The sequence below is a fragment of the Hypomesus transpacificus genome, chromosome 14 (assembly GCF_021917145.1).
Source record: "Hypomesus transpacificus isolate Combined female chromosome 14, fHypTra1, whole genome shotgun sequence".
NCBI lineage: Eukaryota > Metazoa > Chordata > Actinopteri > Osmeriformes > Osmeridae > Hypomesus > Hypomesus transpacificus.
The window spans coordinates 17,369,091-17,388,675 of NC_061073.1; the positions used below are offsets into that span (position 1 = coordinate 17,369,091).

The window sequence follows — 19,585 nt, forward strand, 5'->3', positions numbered from 1 at the left end:
TCTGACTTGAATAAGTAGGATTGCGTGAGCTGAAATTTGTATTTATGGAACCGTTTTAGTCCCGCTTGATTTATTAAGATAATTCAAGTCAGGTTTGGGACTTTTAAGTATATATTTTTTGTGCGGTCTTTATAGAACAGGCCTCAGAGGGCTCCTGTCCAAATCCCAGATGAGTCCTTTCCGCGACGTTGTTCGGGATGATTTACTGGGGGAGTTTCCCTGGCTCTTTTCCTGTTATGTGAAAACAAATCAGTCAACCAAAACACTAACAGAAACGTGGCTCGTTGGTCTAGTGGTATGATTCTCACGTAGGGTGCAGGGAACCTTCGTCTAACCATGTATTTTTTAGAGAATTGAATTACCTCAAACTATTTATGAAACATGGCTCGTTGGTCTAGGGGTATGATTCTCGCTTAGGGTGCGAGAGGTCCCGGGTTCAAATCCCGGACGAGCCCAAATTTTTCTTTCTCAAAAATATGTTGCCATCATTGATGAGTTCTTACTGAGGATTCTACTATACTCTACTGTACACTATTTGACTTTTCTCTGTTCTGCTTTAATCTACTCTGTTCTCTGTCTCCTCTCTCCTCCTCTTTCTTCTCCTCTCCTATCACTGTGCGTGTAAAAATAAGTTTCGAAAGGTAGAAAAAAAGTTTCAAACAAAGTTCAGAACAAAAATTTGTAAAGCTTGAAAAAATTTTTTCCAAAAAAAGTTCCCCAAATGTTTTAGAAAAGTTGAAAAAATATTTATGAGAATAAGTTTTGCAAAGGTTGAAAAATGTTTTTCCTAAAAACGTTGCCATCGTTGATGAGTACTTAAAGAGGACTGACTTGAGTGAAAAAGTGTAGTCAGTACTTCAACTTACTTCAGTCTTTTTAGACATGAGTATCTGTATTTCTACTTGAGTGAAGGATGTGTGTACTTTCTCAGATTTTTACCACTGCATAGTTACGTAAATCAATGAATGGATGGTCATTTGGATCCTCTACCACCAGAGGGCAGTAAGTACTAGAAATGTGAGCACCTTCAATTACATTGCAATCAACTATTTTCCTCAATTTCTAATTTGGCAACTGTAGTTACATCTCTATAAGCCTGCAACACGGCTCTTCTACCAAATTATTAAGTTTTATTTCATTAGGAAATGTAATGTGCCTGTCACTGAAACCATTGGAAAACATTAATTTAATGTCAAGTTGTATCAACTTCTATCTACACAATTCATTTGATATTTAAATCATTAAATTAAATTAATTAAATTTCAACACGTTTACTTCAAGGCTCTGACATTAATCTCTCATATGAAACAACGTCTCTAATCTTTGGAATGTGGATTCCATTAACCGCCAAAAAGTGTAAATAATTAGCAATTCTCTTATGCAAATTAAGATGTTTCAGTCAGATAAGCTCAGGTATTAGACTCATTTTAGAATTAAGATCATTTAAGTATGGTGAAGCATGGTTTTGCTTCTGAACATCCTTACGCCTGAGAAACTCACCTTTGACTAAATCTCAACTTCAGGCCAAATGCTGGATGACATCCATCAATCCCCCTGACTGATGTGAAGAAGAGTCAGAGGTGTGCGCTGGTGGTGGAAGCAGCAACCATGTAGTGTGACACGTCAGTTAAACGATGTCAGGTGTGAGTGACTTCCTGGTGTTTTAAATAGGGCGTACTGTTAAGTGGTGGTGACTGTAACTACACCTAGGTAAAATGGTGGTGGTATGTCAGTTGATGTCATCATGGTGCGCCTCAGAGTGTACCACCTGAACTAGGTTTGTCCATTCCTTTGATATGCAACAGTCAGGGAAACTGAAATACACAATCCAGACAATCCACTTTGATGTCATGTCATGTTGTATATTGCTTAAGCAAAGCATGTGAGGAGATCTGAATAGAGTTGAGTTTTACAACTTCAAAGTATCTTTTGAACTTTGTATTTACTTGAATGAAAATTGAAATAAACGTACTATGAATTCATGTCTATAGTATGTTTTTAGACAATAGTCTGAATGTTTTCTTTGTCCAATATTCAGGTCTGACGGTTGTGCAATTTTTATGTATTTCTATTTGGTATAAAAAAGCTTTTAGTGTAATGTCAAGTGTAGAACTTGAAGCATTATTTTAGGGATAGCGATTGAAAGTCACAGAGGTGTTAAAAGAAAGATAGGCATATTAGTCTCATGGATATTATCATGCAGTCTAGGAGATTTGTGTGCATTGAAAAATATTGTGGGGATTTAATTAAATTGATTTATAATACGTTGCAAATTTAGGTTATGCTTGCTAAACTTTTCAGTTAGTTTGCTAGTCAATCTCTGAAAGTAGCAACATCATCTCTGGTGTGTAACTGGGCTTGAACTCGATTCTCCTGAACATCACCAGACTGAGCCATAGCACTAAGACTGATGTCATAAATTGTTGAAAATCTTAATCTTCCTTTTTAGACTTCCAAGTGGCATTTTTTATCTAGCATAAGTAATTTATTATCATTAATGTATGATATCAGGTATTGATTTCCAGCCATTTAACCCAACTAACTCATTGAATTTAGAAGGTTGGTTATAAAGAACTGAAAGTCCTCTTGAAGAACCATAGATGTAAACAAAGATGAGACTTTACAAATCCTTTAAGAGTCTATGTGTTTTGATAAAAACTATACTAAAAGACTAAAACATCTTGATTTGCCATTAAGTCAAAGTAAAAACGTTCTTCTTATGGTGCTCAAGATCACTGTAATTATGGAGTGAAACAAAAAGAGCCCTTCAACTTTAAGAATTGCCAGACTTAGTAATTTGAGAGAGGGAGCAGAGGAGAAAGAGCGAGAGAGAGAAAATAAGGGTGGGGGTGAGAGGGGTTCTGAAAGAAACTTTTCTCATGCGCTGTGGCTCCAGGAGCGTGTGAGAGAGGGGGGTGGAGAGGGAGGTGGGCTGGGCTTGTGAGGGCTTTCTGGGGGAATGATCGAAGGCGTCACCTTAGGGTTCAGCCCAAGCCCTGCCCCTTCCATAGAGTAGGAGCTGCAAGATGAGCTTAGGTCCCAAAACTGGAAAGGGGTCCTCTTTGAATGGAGAGCACAGTATTGCGGACTACACCGGTAACATGAAAACCTTGCTTTTTGCCCTGTGTGCCTTGGTGCCCCTGCTCTGTCATCCTGTCCATGGAGGTAAGTGCCACTTCAAATCAGCTTATCTTATGTTCCCGCTTTTTTCATCTCTCTACCCTCCTCTCAGGCCTAGTGCACAGGTTTCCTCACACTGATTCTAAACCATGTTCCTTGAAGATGTCTTCTGAAATACTGATTTAGCATCAGCTTGATACACTTCTAAAAAAGACCTACCTGCAGCACTGAAAGCCATAAAACTGATTTGTAACATCTAGGAAACTTATATTTCACTCTTTCACAACAGTCAGTGTAAAAATGTATTATGTTTAAACACTTTTGTTTGGCCTATAGGTATCCCACAACAGTATAAGTCTGGTGCAAAGCTTTTGAACTCTAATAACAGAGCCCAACTTACAGTATAGTCCTGTCTTCAAAACCATTCTTCGCTATAATATGAGTTTTACTCATGGATGAGACCAAATGGACATGGAGAACTGGCTTAAATACGGCCTAGTGATGCATCAAATGTTGAGTAATATAAGTGTGGTATTCCACAAAAGGTTTGGAAGAGGGTTAGTAATGAGCAAAGGGTTTGTATTGCCCAGCTTTGCTGAATATGGAGCTGAGGAATCTCTTGGCTGTGATTGGATCTTTCAGAAGATGGGCGACTGGACTGTTAGACAAAGTTATACCTCAATCACACAGCGAGGTGAGCTGGGGGAAGGAGAACCCCCCTTCTCATAGATGCATCGCCCTATATAAAGAGCCCACAGTGCAGTCTGAATAAGCTGCACCAGTACCTTGTTTGTAAGGATGCAGTTGGCCCTTTGGTGTGAGTGCGCGTGTGTATGAATATGGCACTGGACACAGGGTTTGTAGTGTTCACGTAGAGCGACGGCAAATCTGGCTTTTGCCCCAATTCCGGTGAGGGAATGAAACGGTGTCTTTGAAGAGCTCACTGGATCCAACACACAGATGCACATGCCCATTTGGCAGGAGCATGCGATGCCTTTGTGCAGATGTTTAGTTTATTGTGCTCCACAAGCTCAGATCTTAGATCTACTGAAGGACATTCCACTCCAAGGAACATTTTGGAACAGTGATCAGTCTCTTTAATGACAACTAGAGGGAGCTTGATCCTTCAGTATGATTATATCATTTTTACAGTGCATGAACAAACGAATGAATAAAGTAAATTTAAGAATAATTTTAAAAGAAAAGAAAACCACAGCCTTATTTTTGAATGGTAATAGGGTTCAGAGCATTCACCAAACAACACGTCTACTGGTAAATGTGCTATTTCCACATCTAAATTATACAGTTCAGGTTTTGGTCTGAACAGTTGATGGAATTTCTTTTAACTGAATGCATTTTTTTCTATCTACTGTAGACATGTACCGTGATCCACAAATAATACACAGCACAGGCCAATTGTTAATTAGACGCTTGGAAAGTTGAATATTGTACAAACCACACGCTGACATTACAAGAACTTCATACTACCTAGAATGTTTATCACTGACCTCCCCTGTGTTTACATCTTGTTCATCTGTGACACGGGACACCACATGGGTCCCAGTTGGAAAACGTGACAGCAAGAAACCAGGGCTTCATTCCATTTCAGCTTGTAACTGATGGGAAAAAAACATTCTTCCACTGCTCCCATTTGTAACTTATGTCAAAACATTTTGGAAAGTGGAAAATGTTTTTTGTATAATACTACCCTCTCAAAAAAAAAGGATGCCTTGATGAACTGTTTGTATCAATAAAGGAGCCCTTTGAAAAGGGTTCTGCAAAGGTGCTTTTTGAGTCAGTGTAGGTCCACAGAGAACCCCTCTCAGTCAACACTCCAAACAGCACACTTCAAAAGGACTTTGTGTCCAATTTACACACCTCATACAACCAATATTTTATTCATTTCAAATCAAACTTGAAGTTTTGATTATTTTACACAGGAATGTCAAAATGTTATAGGAATATATTACAGTGTAGCACTGTGAGCAGTGTTCCTGAGAAGGACAACTGGGTTCTGTTTGGAAACGTGGGATCCTACACGGAAAATGGGAGTCTCTTTTACAAGGGTCATACTGTTTGAAGCATGCAGAGGCACAGGGCCAACAAAACCTTTGGTGAAAGGTTATTTAGAAAAAAATTAAGCGTTGAATCAATTATGATGGGAGAATAATATTGTGGCAGTGAGTTTTCAAGCCAACTCTAAGTTACTCAAAGAATGCTGCTTACAGAAACAGTCTCACAGCAACAGTAATGTGTGATGTCACCAAATGATTTATCATGTTCTGAAGAGGCTTTGAGAAACTACTTGGTTTGTGTTTGAACTTCAAATTGCAGAAGTCTTACAGGGAATTTGCATTAGAGTTGCTATCTGCCCTCAGTGTTCATGTATTATGTTGCTATGGTAACTAAATAAATAAATATGGATTTTTTTGGCTCCATTTCTTGGAGCTTTCAGTTAGTAGAACTATGTGACGGCTGCTCATACAAAAAGACTGAAAGGTGTCGTCAAATTGATGAGATTAGCCTGTTATTGACACTGACAGACACATTCAACCAGTTTTCCTTCATCTCGGCTACTGTACCATGGAAACTGACACATTTAGCACAAATATTTCCCAAGAGCCCACACACAGACAACATTTGGCCAGGATATGTATACAAAAGTTAATATACACAGACAAATACTATTCTAAAGGTTATTTAACTACTTGTACTTGCTGTGAATTATATTAAGTCGCTATGGATAAAAGTGACTAAATGTAAATGTAATTGGTCAAATAGTGTTGGCTGTAATACCCAAATGTTTGAACCGTTTCCATCTCAATCACATACAAATCAGTTAGAGACCAGATCTACCTCGGAGAAGTTTAAACTTCGGACATTTTGCCTTGGGTCTCTTTTAATTCAAACATTTACTGCAATAAAAAAAACAAAAAAGTGCCCTCCAGAAAAAGGAAATATTACGCATCTGACATTACTTGATGTGCCTTCTACAAACAATGCAGTCAGCCTATGCTATTAATGTCTTACCTAACCCAAGAACATTCAATATAATTACCTCTCGATTTTTAAACTTTATGGGTTCAAATGTGTCTGTTGTCATAATTAGTCCCTGCTGCCAACTAGCGCAAACACGAGTATCAACTGTCCAACCTTAAAGCATCTATGACATAACTTCCTCCTTTTGACTGACAGCAGGCAGCAGGGTGACTGTTTATGGTGCGCTGACACAAGAAAGCCTCTGCTCCACACCTCGCTCTCTCTTCATTAGCGCTGACACTTCACCAGCTAGGGTACCCTGGGTCTTTGCAGTTAAACGCTTTCTTCAGAAGCTGCAGTTTGAGACAAAATCATGCGAATGGTATAAAACTGAGGCTTAGATTCTGGCAAATGACTGATGCAGAATAAATATAGCCTGGCTGGTGGACACAGAACTCATTGCTTCACACTGAACTGAGGAGAGTGAGAGCACAATGGGGTGGGGTGTGTGTGTGTGTCTGTGTGTTTGTGTGTGTGTGTGTGTGTGTGTGTGTGTGTGTGGGTGTGTGGGTCTGTGTGTGTGTGTGTGACATTCACACAGACCCAGTGTTTGGGGACTAGAATCATGTCGTCATTTCCCAATCATGAAGATTTTAAATAGCCATAGTCTGCCCCATATAACAGGGTTTGACTAACTGTAGCCTCCTTCAGTAGAGGGAAGGACAGGAAGGAAAAAGAGTGAAGGAAAATGGGAGAGAATGGGGAAATACTTCTGACACGCAGAGTCCTTATTATGGGTCATTTGCTGCCAGCCTGTCTATCCAGACGACCAAGCCCTGTCTGGGCATATGAAAGGCTGCATTATAACAATTAGGTTCATGTTATGTGTTGATTTGCATCACTTTACATTAGTCATACAGACATCAAATGAATAGGTAGTTTATAACATTGTGCATCGCAATCAAGATTCAAGCTTTAGTTTATGCAAGAGTGAAAGGTAATTATTCCAACACAAATGTTTCTTCATTTAGTGTAAATTTAAGGTCCAACCTGACATTGGACCACCCTCCAGGATAAACATGGATTGGTGTTCGTCCGACCTTTTTCTCTTAGGCACTACCTGGATAGATTGCACTCCAACCCATAACTTCTCAGCCCTAAGATAAGTGGTTTCACCTCCTCCAATTAGCTACCAAAGTTCTTCTCCCCCAGCCTGATGTGAACGTCCCCTCCCTCGTTTGTTGAGTGCATCCATCAGACCTCATGAGCTACATCTCTTAACCTTCACACCATGGGTCAGACCCTCTAACCTTCCAGCTGTGCCTCTTCTAAACATGTCCAGCTCAGGTGAGGAACGAACATCTTGAATGGGCTGTGTGCCTCCACCTCTTATTCAGAGTCAAACCAGATGTGCAGTCCAGGTCTCTACCCGGAATCAACAGATCAGGATTAAAACTTCATTGACAAGAAAGACCTTGGTCGTCCCACTTAAAGACACTGTCAAAATATCAACAGTGGTCTGCATTTGTACCCAATTTTTATATATTGCATATTATTAAATTGCTATATTTTTTTTACTTGAAGTTAAGTCAAGTATCACATCACTCAAGAATGTGGCTATTTGGGAAATGACCGAAAAGAGGTTGCCGAGCAAATGGAGTGTGTCGAAGGAAAGAAAGATAATATCATTTAGACACAACGGTGCTGATAAAAACCCTTCAGGGTTTAGAAAGGAGACAGGAACTCTGATCAGGTGCACCACATTATAAAGACTATCAGCGAAGGGAATGTATACTGGTATGAAATTATACAATAGCAGCTAAGGAAGCAAGCTCAAGATGTTTACACATCCAAGTCAAGAATAGAAAACATACAGTCTGGTATTCCAACCAATATGTATTATAAAATCATCTGTACAGTATTGAAACCGCCATTTTGACTATGTTCAAATCTACACAGTGCCGTTAGAATTTTCTATGACAAGTACAGAGGTTATACTGTAACTGCAACAGGTTTTATGTAAGCAGGAACTTCAGGATGTATATAACAGAAATACCATGACTTTAATATACTTGTAGAAACATACAATGTTAGCAGGCTTATTGAACATGTGAACACCAGCTGGTCAGTTGGACTGCTGTACCCACCTCAGATGACTTCAACTACAAGGAATCTTTGACTGAGATTGGATTGCTGTTATAAACATCTGTTGTGAGAGCCATAGCAGTAGTCCCATCTATGTCAGGATCTAAGGCTATTTAATGGTTATGGCATGTTCATGTGACACACTTTCTTCAATCATATTGAAACTAATAACCAAACTTTGTGTTTTTATGCCTGACTACATGAATATAAGAGTTGCACTTGGCCCTGCCACCACAGATGACTTGAGCTGTTAAAAATAAAACACATTATTAGAGTGTGATGAAGATGGGATGGGGCAGAGAAAGTGATGCTTCTGGAAACAAAACCCACGCCCTGGACTAAACCAAGCGCTTGGGCAGAACAAATCTTGGTAACTTCAGATGAATCATTATTTCTAAAAAACACGTACAGTCAACCAACATTCTTCCTACGCATATCAATTGTGGTTTAGTTTAGTTTTTTCACCACAAAAGATCATTTTTCTTGTGAAAAATCATAATATGTTGTTTGTTTGCTTTTCAAGACCTAGTTCCTCTATTACTTTCAGTTAGTTGGAGCCTCTGCAAAACATTCACACAGTACCTCATAAAAGTTCAAAAAAAGAACTCTTCCCGTGGCTCCAGAACCACTTCAAAGCCTGGCATGGAGGAAAGCAGCATTGTAAACTCCAGTGCATACCAAGCCATCTGCCCTGCAATGCAGTGCTGGAATAAAGACCCTAGTGTGTGCATGATGTGTGTTTGTGTGCTTCTGTTGAGTACAACTGTATTAACCATGTATGTGTTTGTGTACATGTATGCTTGCGTGGCTTGACTATGTTTTCTGTACCCGGTCTTCCTTAACGAGTGGATTCATGGCACCATCATATGTTGAAATGCTTTTTGCCACATAAACGGTAAAAAAAACAGTAGAGTGCTGCACAGCGTGAGATCACAGTGTGCAACACAGAGCCTGAAGAAGAGGAGAACTGAATGTGATGGTTGTGATTCAGTAAGACATCATGCCTCATGACTCATGCCTTAGTACGCAAGTAGTTAGTTGTGTAACCGTGACTGTGGCCTGTGACTGTGGCCTGTGACTGTGGCCTGTGGCCTGTTGTCTTTTGGGCTAAGTATTGAGCACAAGGTTCACCCACTGACAAGAGTGTAATGATATTTGTGTGCGATTTGTGTGTGTGTGTGATTTGTGTTTGTAGCGGTCCATAAGAATACTTGCTCAAGTGTGTTGCTTGTCACTTGTTGATGAATGGGCCGAAGCAAGCCTTGAGTCGAGCTCACCCAGTAGTTTGGTATAAACAGCACTTCATTCAAAACTGAATTAAACTATTCTTGTAACTATTGTAACTACACAGACTTGCTGTAACCACAGGTCTCAGAGTTTGGTAAATCAGTGTTTTAAACATATTTGAGTACTTTATCTGTGCTTATTGGAGCTTGCTTGGTACAATACAACAACTGTATGTCTATCTCTTTGTTTAATGCAACGTGACCTGAACAACCATTCCTGAACACAGACTGTCATGCTTCCTATGATATCGTGGGTTTCCCAAGAAGCACAAAATTAAGGTTAAACATAATTTGTCTCAAATTGATTATTTTACCTCTGCACTGTTTCATGACTGCAAGAAGGAAACTGAGAAACCGGGGAGGGACACTGACTGCTGAGGTGTGGAAATCGACTGGGAGGAGAATAGAACAATTATCTTGTTTAATTGTTGTAAAACAGAACTGATGTATTTTTCAACAACAATTCAATGTTGTCTTGACAAAGAAAGGTAATGACTTGATTTAGGTTCCAGAATACCTGTTGCTGATGGCAACAACCGTCTATTTAAGGGTCTTAAGTTCCTTCTCCAATTACAGATTCTGTGCAGTTGTCAACAACTGAAAACAACTGTTTGAATGTTCCTCCAGCAAGATAGCCCTCCCCAAGATTACTGTCCAGGTGACTAATTTAATGCTGCTCAACAGAAACAAATGCAAAGATCTGGCACTGTTCACTGGAGGCCATTTAAGCACTAATCTCAGATAATGCTTTACAGCTGGGACCTAAATTTCCCTGCACAGAATACTACAACAGCTGCCCAAACTCTGACTCCTAGAGTCATCAGTCAAATTAGATCTCAGTTCTCAATGTTAGGTGAATACAAATTGTGCAACAATCAAGCTTATGGCTCTGTGACTATTAATATCAATACATTTTCAACAACTTGAGTCCTCTGACACATACAGTACCAGTCAAAAGTTTTGACTGGTACTGTACATGCAACTTGTCATCTCTCATAAACACAGGTTTAGGTAGTTACACCACTGAAAAGCTAGCAACATCTGATCTAATGAAATCCTAACAACTTCCAGAATGGTTTTCAGAATAAGTAGTTTAGATAGTTTAAATAGTTTAAATTGGCGTGTAGAACTGGAGGCAAATGGGTTGCTGTACAGTTTACTAAATGTTTCAGGCATTAGCTCCATGTGATGCAGGTAGGCGGGCCCAATCTATCACATTGGTGGTAGCTCGCATGTTTTCATGGTGTTAGTCCTAGTTTGACGTAGCTTAATGTTTTTACCTCTTACACCTCTTACAGTGACAGCCTCCTCAGCTGAATGTTGACGGTGGACAAGCGTTGAGTTGTGGGGTTACAAACTTAATAGCCCTTGGTAATTTTTATTTTAAATCATTAAGAACATTTATGTACTGATGCTGTTTGTATTGTGTAACTAACACAGGTATTTCTACCTCAGCTAGTGTTTAGTGCTTGCCACTTTTTCCCATTTTAGTTTCCCATATTTTGGTTTCTTTTCTGTGCTTAGTTTTGTTTTGTTTAAGGGGCTGTTTTCTTTGCTTATTGTTTTGGTGTTATAGCTCTATTCTGAGCCTGGGTTGTGTTAGGCTTGCTAACCTGGTGAATGCGTTTACAGTGAGTGTTTATTCTACAATGTTTACTGTTTGTTGTGATATTTAGGTATATCATTTTTTTTCCTCCCTAGATCCCGTGTGACTTAGCATTCCCCAGGTTGGGAGTTCACCCAACCATAGCCTTTCTAGGCCAAAGACCCAAGCACAGGTCCACACCCCTGCCTTTAGGGTTTGTCATTTTTGGTAGAATGTACTGTCTGATTTTACTATTGTGGATTTAATAAACCTTGTATTTATATTTGATACCACCGCCTCTGCTCAAGTTCATTCGATTGGACCGGACATGTGTAGGAAACTAGTCTTAGTTCTAGTATGCTCACTGAGGGTCTGTCACCCCATCTGGGAGTGGCGTAGCCAGAAAAACTAGCATAGACCTGGTCTTAACATGAACAGAGACCCATTTAATGTTGAGTGCACCACCCTGCCACAGATGCATAAAAAAATGGCTTGGAAATAGTTTCCTTGTTTGTTGGTAAACTGTGACACAAGGAAGATGTTTTCACCTCTTGAAAACAAACATTCCAAGACTGTAGCTACGTGCCAAGCTTAAACCTCAAGGTTTTCAAAACAAGATTTCAAAAAAGGATGTGAAATTAAGAATCCCCATACTGTCACAAATTAAAAGCAGAATTATGAGGGAAGAGAGAGGAGTGGTCCACAGCTGAATACTAGCAGATATTGAAACATTAAATTTGCAGTATCAGAAAGCCAAGAAAGCACAGTACCAGGAGTTGGCCACTGGGTCACATACTCAAGGCGACCAAGAACATGCATCTAAACGGTTTTATTTACAGTATGTTTAAGTTATAATCCACATTATTATGGTGTACATTATGGTAAACTAACCAATTGGATTTAGCCTTCAAAAAATATGGCACCATGTTTAAACAGGGTTGTAATTCTTCCCTGCTTTCTTCAAAGCAGCAAAAATGGTGCACTCTTCAAATTCATGATTATCACATCCCATCTGGTGAAAATGGATTCTCCTATGAAGTATTATCTATGTGTGCAGGCCATGTCACACTCACTGTGACACATTGACGTTTCAGCATTTTGCAAGCATGATTTGCTTACAGAGTCAGTACTAGTGAACACATCTGCCAATGGGTTTGGTTCTGCGTCTCGATAGAAGAACCATTACAGTTCTACTCGTATTGTACCTTCATAATGTTTGATTTTGATTTTAAAGGCAAAGTTTAACAGAAAAGGTCAATTTTTGTAGACTAGCTTACTTCCATAATCATGAAGACCGGCATGAAATAGCGGCTCACTGAAGTTAATGATTTTTTTACGATGCCAAAACATTCTGTGAATGCAGTGGCTAACCAAATATTATGTAAAGATTTTACAGAATGTTTTTATAAGCAAATTCAGTTAATGAACATGATTACTTTCAGATGATAGCTGCAAATTAAGGGTTTTCTGCTCATTCTGAGCCTTGTCTTCCCTTTGGTTGAAGTTTTCCTGTTTTGACTACACCTGGTTTGTCCCTTTGTATTGTTTGAGTTCTGCTCTTAGGCTAGTTAGGTAAATTCAGAGTTTAAGTCATGACACTAAGCAGGTTGGTCATGTGAGAAATGCTGTTTTAGCTGAGTGCAAGGTATGTTGAGCAGTGTATATTTTATAACAGCATACTACTGCTGTATGAGATCGCTGTAATCCTAAACCAGCTATGTGCATTGTCTGCTTTAAGAGAACTCCATGTGGTCTTGGTTAGGAACATGTGCACAGGGAAGACTATGTGACTGTGTATGTGTGTGCACGTGTGTGCACGTATGTGCACGTATGTGTGTGTGTGACATGTTGGAGCAACACGCCTCCTGGCCCAAAGGGCTGCCATTGCTGAAGGATTTCTGGGGAAGGCTGGAATTCCACCACTCAGGGGGATCTCTCCATGCAGCACATGTTGAAGCTATTAGTGTAGATGGGGCATGGGTTTTAGAGTCCAACCTCAGCAGAAAATTACGTTGAGGCTCGATAAAAAAATCTTGTGTTTCAGCTCGACTGTTGGGGTTTTGTAGCGTAGGTGCTGAAGCTTTCTCCATGCTAAGAAGGTGGAAAGTCTTTTCTGTAACAGTGTGGGAATGTGGGTGATGGTGACACTGAACATCTCAAAGGCATCCAAATGACCAAGCTCTAGATGGCCTATACAGGACTCTTTGAACAACAGGAAATGTACTGTATGGGACGACCCACTCTAGTCACCATGACACCAGTATTCATGAGGCCTTCTCAATGAGCAAGAGAATGGTTTGAAGGCATGTGTCACCTTTGTCATTTCATCCCTCTGTGTTCATGTTATTTTAGGAGTGCTCTCTTTCCACATAGAATGCTTTATATTTCTCTATGTCTTGAATCCTAGTATGACGAGTGTCATCATGGATAGGGTGGACACTGTGAGCACTTGGACACTGTAAGGAGATACAGAGCTGCTGAGACTGCACATTAGACAAGGCCCTAGAGGTTCCACCTCACTCTCAGAAAAGAACAACTTTTGTTTGTCAGATAGAGATTGTATAGAATACAATCTACAGACACAAGCTTAGACTAACAGTGCTACATTTTCCATTACAACTGATACTATCTCGATCTTTGGTTGGAAGTCCCAAGTGAAGTGGTCGGTGGCGGAAAAGAAAATGGCGGTAGAAGCTGAATTGAGTCAAGTTGAGGTTGGAACATTACAGTTTAAGTTGTTTCACAGTGCTTTCCCCGTCTCTTCAGAAAAAGGGCCTTTGTTTATTTTGGGCTGTGTGTGGTGAGTAGGGAACGACAGAGGAGGAGTTGGGTTCAGGAGAGGAGGGTGGGTGCTCTGACTCTCTACTGAAATGTGGCTACTGACTGCTACCGTGGCAAGAAGGGCCCCCCAAACAGAAGCGTAGTGGTTACGGCAGTGCAAGTAGTGGGGGGGGGGGGGGGGAGCAGGACCGAGGGTGGGGTGACTCACACAAACTGGGAGTCTGTAGACTTAATAGTTGTGGAGACTGTAACGGTTTGGTTATTTGGCGGGATGTTGGAGTTGAAATACTAAAATGGTGGCGGGGTAAAGACGTCTGGAAAAGCAGTTGTGTTATCTGTGATCTCTATGGTGTAGCAGTGAGGCAAAGGTAGGAAGGGTTGGTTGGTTCAGTAGAGTTTGTGTGTGTGTGTGTGTAGAGGTAGGGGAGAAGACAAGCTAGACGAGTGGCCTGTGGCTTCAGCTGGACCTGATCACTGGGTCTGACCTCTGGCACACTGACTACTGAAGGGCTGCTAACAGGGAGCCCCTTTCTTATGCAGCTTCTGTGACCCAACTTCCTTCAGACCCTGTATACTGTACCTGCTAACGCTTCACAGACGCTGTGTACTGTACCGGCTAACGCTTCACAGAACCTGTGTACTGTACCTGCTAACGCTTCACAGACCCTGTGTACTGTACCTGCTAACGCTTCACAGACGCTGTATACTGTACCTGCTAACGCTTCACAGACGCTGTGTACTGTACCGGCTAACGCTTCACAGAACCTGTGTACTGTACCTGCTAACGCTTCACAGACGCTGTATACTGTACCTGCTAACGCTTCACAGACGCTGTGTACTGTACCTGCTAACGCTTCACATAAGATCGTCCCCAGAGAGCTGGTCTAAGATCTGCTTCAGCTTCCTAACATCAACCTCCCTACCTCACCCCCACCCATCATACTGTCTTCAGCCCTGTCTATCTTGTGTGGGATGGGTCTCCGCACAGGATCAACGCTAGCTAGAGTGATTAACTAAAGTTAAATTGTAAAGCAGCAGTATTGAGTAGCAGCAGTTGATTTGTATGTCAAAGCCTCCCCACATTTTCATACTGTCCTCACTGTCTGGTTACCAAGACAAACAGCTCATCCTCTGTGTTTAAATCTAGTCGGTTTACTTCTCAGTATGTTCTTATTTGGCCACTGGGCAGGGAAGGTGTGGCATGGAGGCTGAGGGGGGGGATGTGGCATGGAGGCTGAGGAGGGGGGTGGGGTGTGTGGCATGGAGGCTGAGGAGGGGGGTGGGGGGTGTGACATGGAGGCTGAGGAGGGGGGTGGGGGGTGTGGCATGGAGGCTGAGGAGGGGGGTGGGGGGTGTGGCATGGAGGCTGAGGAGGGGGGTGGGGGGTGTGGCATGGAGGCTGAGGAGGGGTTGTGGGGGGTGTGGCATGGAGGCTGAGGAGGGGGGTGGGGGGTGTGACATGGAGGCTGAGGGGGGGGGGTGTGGCATGGAGGCTGAGGGGGGGGGGTGTGGCATGGAGGCTGAGGAGGGGGGCTGGGGGTGTGACATGGAGGCTGAGGAGGGGGGCGGGGGGTGTGGCATGGAGGCTGGGGGGGGAGGTGTGGGGGTGTGGCATGGAGGCTGAGGAGGGTGTGGAGTGTAGGGAGGGAGGGGAGGAAGAGGGGGGGCGTCTGATGTCACAGGGGGACTATTTAAAAATAAACCAGCCACAGGGGATCTTGGTGGTTGAGGGCTTCCATGGCTCTCCTGCTCTGACAGAGGCAGCCTTTGTACTGCCTCCTCATTAACCACAGCAGGATCCCACTCTCCTACAATGATCCTGTTGAGGAGCTGTTTATGTTACAATACTGTTAGGTAGGCGGGAACAGAAGGCCAGGAACCTTTCTGACTACACCCAAATCTTTTATTTTTGTGATGAACCTACAACCAAAGTGTGATGTTAGTAACTAGAATGGAAAGGCAGTTGCCCAAACAAGGTGTGCATTGAGGCTAGAACGTGCTTTAAGAGCTCTGTTCTCCACTTGGAGAGTGTCTGCAGTATTCTGATGTTCACTGCCAGCCAACTTAACATGAAACTACACAGCAGCTCAATTCTAAGACAGTGTTTTCACAGTTAAATGAAAAAATAGGACATTTGAGTATGTCCTAGTTAGGTTGAAACATGCGATCAAGAACGTATGTCTCTTTAACATTGCTCCTTCAATTGACTATTTATTTGGTTCCCCTCCTATCCGATCTAAAACCCTCAATTGTCATTATGCCAGACAGTGTTCAGATTTCAAGTCGATGATGAAGTTAGCACACTTCAGCAAATATAAACATTTGAGCTATGACCACAGACACACGTGTGAATAGATCAGGGCGGCATTCCACCACACACTAAGTCATGAGTCATCAAAACATTGTTTATGGTTTGATCTGTGTTTCTCTTCTCTGTTTTGGGTGAGTAGCTGACTCATTCATTCACAGCTTGATGTATAAACCCTTCAGACAACAGACTTATTCTGGAAAAGGGTCCCATGTTTTTCCTTTCACAGTGTTTGTTTTTTTACAGCTGAGTTTGAGGTTATTCTGTTCAGAAAGGACATGTTGACTCGAAGCTACCAACCGTTTCCCTTGCTTGTTTAAGTGTACATGTTACCAAAGGGAGCTAAAAGGTTTTAATCATTTCCATGGATGGACTCAGCCATTGAGAATCTCCAGCTTCTGTTTTAGTGTTTTATTCCTCTTTACCCTAGTGGCAGTGGCAAATCTCAAGGGGAAGCTGACTTTGAAGAGAAAGGAGGGTGAAAATGATGTTGTGTTTGCTTACACAATGTCTGGATATGGCTTGAGAAAAGTCTTTACAAACACTGTAAAACGGTGTCCCCGGTGTGTTCTGAAAGAGAGAGCTTGGCAGCCTTATAAAACATTGCAATAGAGCTGCTTTTAGTTGTGTCTCTGCTTTGGCCCCTCAGAACAGTGCTTAATGGTGGAGGCAACCTGCAGTTTCCTACAAACCCCACCATTCAGAGACCATAGCTTAAGCTAATAATGGTCCAGTGCTGGCACGGTTAGGGGTGTAACTGTGTTGTGGTACTGTGTTTGGTTCCTTTAAAGGGCTGCTTTCATGCTGGGTTTAGCGTGTGAACAGCACCCACAATAGGTGTTGCAATGATTAGTTGGACAAATAAGTCTTACTTGAATAACTAGGCCAGCATGTTGTCTTCTCACTTCATTGCAAAGTTATCTTCTGTCTTTGTGACATGTCTAAAACCTGTGTCACAACACAATGAAGAAAACAAGTCCCTTTTTTTAGACAATACAAACTGTATGTAATACATACTGTAGAAAGTGGAGTTAATAGGACACCATTTTGAATTCTACCCAACAAAAATTATTGGGCTCACATTGCCATGATAGTGCAATTTCTGAGAAGCAGTCCTCAAACATAGGACTCATAAGTTATAGAGTGGATCAGTCCTAATTCTGCTACATTTTGGCTCCATCCAAGCAGTAAAGTGGTTCGGTTTCATATGGACATGAAGATGTGTACAAAATGTGTGAATGGAGAAGAATGATGCACACACACACACACCCACACACACACACATACATACACACATACACAGCCAAATAACAACCACCATTCTTTAACAGTAAATGTGTTTTCTGAGGCTACAGAGAAGGACAGCACAGAAATAAACTTAGACTCGAGACTTGTTCATCAGCTCTGGTGTCTGCAGACTGTAATAGACCTCAGTGACTGGCCAGCAAATGTGACTCATACCCACTGCTGAGTCACAAGGACACTTAACACACATCAAAGCTCTCCATGCTCTGTGGTCAAATCATTCTCTCTTCCTCGTGGGTTTTCCAGATGTGTAAGTAGATAGTGTGCGGGGGAACAGAAGGAAAGGGGCAGGCAGTTAGGGGATTGGAGGGGATCAATTCGTAACTGTGGAAAGAGAGATAATGCATGTTTTAAAGACATCTGGCCCCTGATGAGTCCAGCTCTGCCAGGACCCCTAGGTTGTATACACGCATATCACTGAATGTGTTCAGAGAAGCATGGTTCACATCTTTGCAGAGACATGCTGTTCTGTTTCAAAATTTTTGGTTTAGGCACCTACTCTGCAGAAACTTGACTGCATTGTTTGGGCATCCTTTAAGTATTAATCCCCTTACTCTGTGAACTACCCACCAAAACCTTAAGGTTTAGGACAAATCTTGATAGGGTTATCTTTTGTTGAATTCAATATGCTACTTCCTCCTAGAGTGTTCCTGTTCCATCGAAACTCATAATCATGCATCGTAATCACTGCCTATACACAGTCCAGAGGATTGTGACTCTTGGTAGAAGTGGGCTTTTTGTCTGCATGATGACTGGTTGACTGCTGGATGTTTGGCTATCTGTTGATTTGGGAGAGGCTTTCTAAGCACTGGCGACGTCTTGAGAACGTCTTCAAGTTAGGCACAGAATTATCAGTATTTTCATCCTAAATCTTAGAATTTTCTTTCTAAATGTTTCTAGTTTGACCTCTAACTCCTAATATGTGACAGAAGAAATTCTGGAAAGCCCCCTTTATGCATCCTGGCCAGAGTCATGGAAAATCCTTCCTTGGAAACAGACCCTTGGAATTCCTCTAGTTGTATTTTGGTGCGTGAGCTTGGGGAAATCAATGGCTGCCTAAGTGATGAACATTTTGTAAGGGTCTCCAGAAGGTGTGGTTTAAACCCGGTAGCTGAAATTAGAAATCCTACAGCCAAATTATTGGCACTCAAAGTATATATTGGCATAGCTGATGTCACAGTGAGAGAATCCCTTTGAAACTAGAAAACAAGAAATACAACATTGTCTGTTTTAGGCTGTTTCAATCTCCTCTGTCTCCTCTCCTTTCACTGTGTCTGTGGAAAAAGTTTCGAAAGGTTGAAAAACTATTGTAGAAAAAAAGTTTACCCAAACGTTTTTGAAAGGTGAAAAATATATTTTTCAAAAAAAGTTGCCATCCTTGATGACTACTTCATGAGGGCTAATTTGAGTGAAAAAGTGTAGTCAGTACTTCAACTTTTACCAGTCTTTTTAAATATGAGTATCTGTACTGTTCTACTTGAGTGAAGGATGTGTGTACTTTTGCCATCTCACATTTTTACCACTGCTTAGTGGTTAGTTCAGTTTTCGGATTCTATTGATAGGATCAACACTTCTGAGGGGAAGTTTCGAAAAATAAAGTTTCGAAAATGGTTTGTCCTTAATATGAATGAATCACACACTGGGGTACACCTCTATTTATCCGTACCGTACCAATATAAGATGACATCTCCAATTTTTTCCGTCATAAGATACTGAAAAAGAATGCAAGGAATTTTATTCATATTACAATTTTTTGCAATCCCGAACCACGGCATTGTACTGCACTGTACTTATCGCAAATAAACAAAAATCATATTGGTTAATACAAGATTCCAATTGTGTTTTCTCCATAGCATCTTACTTTGGGGACAGTTTCTGCAGAATACAGTCAATCCAAGATGTGTCTTCCTTCCACCTGGCTCTGCAGTTTAAGACCAGTCGACGAAGTGGACTTTTGCTCATGGCTGCAGGGATGCAAGACTACATGTTCCTAGAACTCCGCAATGGGAATCTACAGGTGAGCAGGAAACCTTGCCCAACCTTGTCATTAGAGACTCTTGTTGTTGTGGACAAAAC

The 19,585-nt window shown here is 41.4% G+C and overlaps 1 protein-coding gene and 1 non-coding gene across 3 annotated transcripts in view; both read left to right on the plus strand.

Moving 5' to 3' along the window:
• Positions 1-383: 383 nt before the first annotated feature.
• On the plus strand, positions 384-455 carry trnap-agg. Its single transcript has one exon. It is a non-coding gene; the product is annotated as a tRNA-Pro (tRNA).
• Positions 456-2,999: 2,544 nt separating this feature from the next.
• The window catches only part of cspg4 (chondroitin sulfate proteoglycan 4), a 29,750-nt gene continuing 13,164 nt past the window's right edge, over positions 3,000-19,585 (plus strand). Inside the window, exons 1-2 of one of the 2 annotated variants that reach the window (XM_047033910.1) lie at positions 3,000-3,165; positions 19,363-19,526. In XM_047033910.1, the coding sequence (XP_046889866.1) occupies positions 3,027-3,165; positions 19,363-19,526 (303 nt within the window). In that variant the 5' untranslated portion in view covers positions 3,000-3,026. Of the gene's footprint in view, positions 3,166-14,137; positions 14,265-19,362; positions 19,527-19,585 lie in introns of those variants that run through there. The other variant, XM_047033911.1, reaches the window with a different exon arrangement.